The sequence below is a fragment of the Colias croceus genome, chromosome 22 (genome assembly GCF_905220415.1).
Source record: "Colias croceus chromosome 22, ilColCroc2.1".
Classification (NCBI taxonomy): domain Eukaryota; kingdom Metazoa; phylum Arthropoda; class Insecta; order Lepidoptera; family Pieridae; genus Colias; species Colias croceus.
In genome coordinates, this window is record NC_059558.1 from 5,635,126 (window position 1) to 5,641,125 (window position 6,000).

At 34.8% G+C, this 6,000-nt stretch overlaps 1 protein-coding gene across 3 annotated transcripts in view; it reads right to left on the reverse strand.

The window, feature by feature from the left end:
* Window positions 1–5,796, reverse strand: part of LOC123701895 (RNA-binding protein fusilli) — a 108,769-nt gene extending 102,973 nt beyond the window's left edge. Inside the window, exon 1 of one of the 3 annotated variants that reach the window (XM_045649500.1) lies at window positions 5,075–5,793. In XM_045649500.1, coding sequence (XP_045505456.1) covers window positions 5,075–5,203 — 129 coding nt within the window. In that variant the 5' untranslated portion in view covers window positions 5,204–5,793. Of the gene's footprint in view, window positions 1–5,074 lie in introns of all 3 variants that reach the window. The other 2 variants (XM_045649501.1, XM_045649499.1) reach the window with 2 other exon arrangements.
* Between the last annotated feature and the right edge of the window lie 204 nt (window positions 5,797–6,000).

Genomic DNA, 6,000 nt, shown 5'->3' on the forward strand with positions numbered 1-6,000 from the left:
TCGATATTTTTTTTTATTTAATATTGATGTGTTATTAATACTTAATACAAACAGAGAATAATTAACTAATAATAATTACGAAACTATAAGAATTGTTATCAGCGTATTATCACTAATCAAAGTTAATTTTGGATTATAAAGATTCTTATAATGTCAATTAGGGTAATTGCGCCAGTTCGCGTCCACTTAGTGCAGTTGGAAAGTTTGAAGGAGAAAATAAAAATGTTCCAGTACAAATTTCAACGCAAAATTTATGTAACGTGTTCATTACATAGTCTATTTTAAGATTTACTTTCAATTGTGTTGATAAAATCATGTGGTTTTTATTTATCTAGACAAATAGCAGAATTAGGCGTTTTACCCAGTTTGCGTCCACCCGTGGACCAGTTCGCGACCACCAGTTTAGAAAAGGAATTAAGAGTGTATTGGGTGATATTTTATTAGATAAATGCAAATAAAAATGAGATTTTAATAAATTATTTATTTGCGAATATAGTTATTTAATAAAAACTGGCCAAATGCGAGTGGAACTCGTACACCGAGGGTTCCGTATTAACAGTTTTTTTTTTCATATGTTTTAACTGTAAATGATTCTTTTTTCAATGTTTCCCTTATTTGTGCTATAAGAAGTTGCTTGTATCGAACTTCAAGTGTCTGTGTTCACGTAAAGTACCCTGTAGGTTTTGATTCCCTTGCGAATGTCGAAATTTGCGAAAATTTGCAGCATAAACGGCTGTATCTTTTGATTGCTTTGGCTTATAAGTTGGATTTTTTGACTGCTTCAAGGGACCGTAGACTTGAGTACTCAATATAAATTTCAGCTTTATACCTCCACGCGTTACTGAGAAAAAGGGTCTTGACAGAAAGACAGACCGGCAGACGGACATACATATACGGACGGATATCAAAGTGATCCTACAAGGATTTTTCTTTGAGGTTCGGAACTAAAATCAACATAATTATTAATATAATTCACTGTAAGGAAACTGGAAAAACTTTTTTTATATTTATCTTCTCATCATTAATAGAACTAAAAAAAATTAACAAAAAACAAAGACTCTCATTCTCAAAGATACTAGTCTCATTCTTAGAATACCCATTTTAAAATGAAAAAATAGTTATAGTAGTAATAATTTTAATGAAAATTCAAATTATCAACATGTACTCTTCATCAAAAATTTACTATCTATTTTTAATTACATATTTTAACAAACAATTCATTGCTACGTAATGAAAAACAATGTGGACGCAATATGTTCTATTGTTATGCCCTATAGGTATAGTTTGCGCCCACCGTGGACGCAAAATGGAAGTTGTACAAATTCGGTGTAGTAATTCGCGTCCACCTTATTTTAGCTATTAATTGTAAAATAAATAAGCTGATTTATAATCCATACTATTCCATGTTTTGTTAGCAAAGTAAAGAAACAGTTACATATTCAAAAATTCACATTTAACAATAAGATACTTACCGTCAAACGCGACGCTGCGCACTATTTTTCCCGCGCGTTTTAGCTCTCTCGTTTTATAGCCAAAATTAAATATTTTTTTTAAATAGGATAGGCGGTGCACAGGCATATTTTGAATATGTGTGCATATCTCTTATACATTGAGGTATTATCGGTAATTTTTCTTATTACAATTTTACTTAAAGTATACTTATTTTCGTGAATTTTCTAAAAGATATCCGCAAAATGGACGCGAATAGGCACATGGACGCGAACAGGCACAATGACCCTATGTGACCTAATCTTGTTTGAATATATTTTAGTTTATTTGCTATCAAGCTCCTCTGAAACAGCTTGAGCGAATTTTATGATAGTAGGTAAGGTCTGAAAAAAGGTCGTAAACTTTTCTGTGTAGTATTTGTAAGAAGATTATTATGTGAACTCCATTTGGTTAAGTTTAAATACGTTAATCACCATATTATGTAATGTTAAATGAAATACATCACTCGTTTATTTACTGAACCATCTAAACAAAAACAACAGCACAGTAAAAATATTTCACAAAATATCATGTGCGTAATCATTGCTTTACTGTATAGAACGACCGAACAATTTTGATAGTTTATTTTGTTTGATAAATCATAAGTTTTTGCTGCAATGACGTAGGTACTTAGTACGTTGCTATAAAATATAATTTATATGAAACTAGCTTTCCGGCAACGGCTTCGCCCGCGTTTTTAAAGAAAAACCCGTTCCCGTAGGATTTCCGGGATAAAACCTATCCCATGTCCTTTCTCGGGTATCAAAATATCTCCATACCAAATTTCATGAAAATTGGTTCAGTAGCTTAGGCGTGATTGAGTAACAGAAACAGACAGAGTTACTTTCACATTTATAATATTAGTATGGATTGAAACAGTAACTAGCGTACGAAATTTGTATTTCGTGTATTAAAATGGAAAATACCTAAAAAATAATATTGTCCTTAGAAAATAATTTCTAAAGTTCCAGTAGAAGATTAAAGTCTAAACAATACATTAGAGTTATCAATCAATGGAAAACCCTTGTCTTTTGATTTACATGAACTGACAATTAATAATCTATTGCAAAAAGAACGACCATTGTTATGTTGACGGATAGTTTAGCATTTATAATATCCACGATTGCTGTGTGGGAATTAAACACGCAATTCTTTAACACAAACATTTCCTCTGTTTTAACACTTTTAACTGATTTACGAAACGCACAATAATCTATAATATTATAAAGCTGAAGAGTTTGTTTGTTTGAACGCGCTAATCTCAAGAACTACTGGTCCGATTTGCTAAATTATTTCGGTGTTAGATAGCCCATTTATCGAGGAAGGCTATAATATATCATCACGCTAAGACCAACAGGAGCGGGGCACTGCGGGTAAAACCGCAGAGCACAGCTAGTACTTGATAAGGGTACAAAGTTTGAATTAAATCTGTCCGTTTAAAAATGGGACAAAATCGAGTCAAAGAGTCTGTTACATACATACCTACATGTCGGTAAGATACAAATTACAAACATACAGGTGAAGATAGGTATATACGCGAGTTAAAAATGTATCTTGTTTTGTCTCTACAATCGCTGTTATCAAGTGATAACGTTTTATCTCAGCTTGTGTAACGAAAAGTGCATTATTATTCTTATAACAAGGGAGTGTCTTTTACATATTGTGATTACGTTTATTCTAAACACACGAGATGAACTAAAATTTGCGTTACCTGTTCCCCTGTTCGAGACCTTTGTTTCTTCGTAATTTTAAGTTAAGTTTTTAGATAGAAAAATGACGAGATTTTCTTGACAACCACATAAAAACTAGTCTAAACGAATCAACCTCTTCACAAGAGATAATGAAATATGACATAACATTAATTAATTTAATGACTACCTACTTCTTTTTATGATAAACAATGAGATTATGTTAGTTCTATTTGATTTATTACCACATTCAAATGGTACGTCCATTATGAGGTACGGGCATAAATTTAAAACAAAATACAAACGACAACCTGCTATCTAAGGCGATTACGCAAACGTGATTTATCTTATTCTCAGCTGCGTTCTGAAATGCACGGTAAATATTTGCTTCTACAAAGCGTATTGACAAGCCTTATAAAATGTTTTGTTCGTTGTACAAGGGCCGTATTATGACCTCTTATACCCAGTCAGTTTACGCCGTGAAATAAACTGACTGGCTAATTCATATTTATTCCATCATTAAACATGGCTGGTTATTGCGATCATATTAATATAAATTTTCCAGTTAGTTCAATTCACGGCGTACCTAATCTGACTGGAAATAAGAGGCATTGAGAGGAGAGGATTCAATAACATGTTAGATGATGATCAAGATGTGTAATCCTACTAATATTATAAATGCGAAAGTTTGTGAGGATAGATGGATGTTTGTTACTCTTTCACGTAAATACTACGGAACCGATTACAATGAAATTTGGCATGTAGGTAGCTGAAGACACAGAATAAGACATAGGCTACTTTTTATCCCGGAAATCCCACGGGAACGGGAACTGTGGGGGTTTTTTTTGAAAAGGCGAGCGAAGCCGCGGGGGAAATGTAATAAAAACGATATTGAGATGACATGAATGATGAATCCAATCTATTGCTCAACTTGGTCGCGTATTTGCATATCCGGTGCTATATTTTGCATAAATTTACTCTGACAAAATGTAACTCGGTCAACTCGAGGAATTAAAGAACAATGACGTTGAAGATAAATGCTTTCTTTTGTAATTCTAAGGCCCTATTTCGTGTTTAAATAACAGGCAGGTAAATTGGTAGTAGATAAAAGAATGCTATCGATTATCATCCTTTCCAAAAAACAAACGCATTTAACAACCTAATAATAATACCTAGGTAGTACTTAAGTGTAAATTGTTCACGCTAAAATAATATTGTCATAGTCTGTTTGTTGGCTATTCGAAATATTAATTGCAAGAAAACATAAAATGATTCGAATTTTCTAGCTATGATTGGCAATCGATGAATAAAATAGTAATTTATATGCTTAATGGCTCCTTAGTGTCTGATGCATCCTACTTATCTACCTAGTACCTAAATGATGATTTCCATTTGAGCGTATTTTAACCAAAAAAAAAATTTTTTTGAACGAATATGGGTAAGTAGGTAGGTACCTACATGATACGTCACTAATGCGATTCAAATATTCTTAACATATAGGTACCTAGTAGGTATTTAGTTTCACAATTAAATGAATTTTTCAAATGGATAATTACGTAGGTAGGTATGTACTTTATGGAGCGTAGCGGGACAGCATACTTAGAATGGTTGGGAATACAAAAGGAGTAACATTAAAAACATAAATAATTTAACATTAATTATTTATTATCGCCCTACTCCAGTAGTTTTCCTTAGTAATGATTACATTGCTTAGAATTTATGCTTAAATAACTATTCAATGTAGATCGATACCGTCGGTTGACCTTTAGTTTCCGGGTTAATATTATTTGCATACCTTTACAAAGGTAGAGCGTTACAAACACCAGGTTTTCAGAACAGGTTAGCTTTCAGATGCAGTATTAGGGCTTAGAACTTTTTGTTTGACATTGGTGTGTTACCTGATTGGTTTGCACGTCAATGACGATGTACGCCAGGTACACGATCTCTTCCTCGTCGGAACCGAGTGCGGCGCCCCCGAGTCCCGCAGTGCGCACATGCAGTGCGCACACCCAGCCCCCGTTGATCATCGCGCCATGCAATGCTTCCACCGTCACACAACAGTCCACTTCGCCTAACAGTCACTATATCTCAGCTACAGTTCACACTTGCATACTAATTGCAATAACGGCGTATCGACTAGCGACAGGTTCGCGCCGCACTATAGGGCCTCACGACGTTCGGTAATGTCCAAAATTCACATTCAAGTTTGAGTCGGAACGCGTCGAAAGCACTTTTTAGAAACCTGACGGTTACTCAATGTAAAACAAGAACTTGCGTGCGGCGCGGGCGGCGTTTTACCGCTACTCGTCTACGTAAGCCGTTTCCGATCTATGTGAAAATCTGCAGCAAACTCATATCACGATTGTTCAAACCCAAAAAATCCACACCGAAGTTCGACGGCTGAATAGTTTTCGATTTGTTCGATTTTCAAATAGTTACGTGCACGCGCGCGATAGCACAGATAAAAGTCACTAAATCACTGATTCTACAATGATATAAAATGTAAACTTTGTTGTATTATGCGATTGTTGTAATTTTGTAAAATAAAAATATAAAAGACAGGTCGACACGAGCGTGCCTGTCGGATCGCAGGATCGACTGTCGCTCGCAACTGGCTTGCCCCCCTGTTGACACTGCGCAGGTAAGCGCCGCCAGGTGAGTGATGCGACGTTGCCAAACCGCGCATTATCATTGATGATGAGATAGTCGCGTCACAACTCACAGCGATTTTTACATCGACACAAAATAAAATGCTGACTTCACACTGACCGAAATTCACTTGATACAGTGTAAAGGATCGATGTACGGAAAATATTTGAAACAT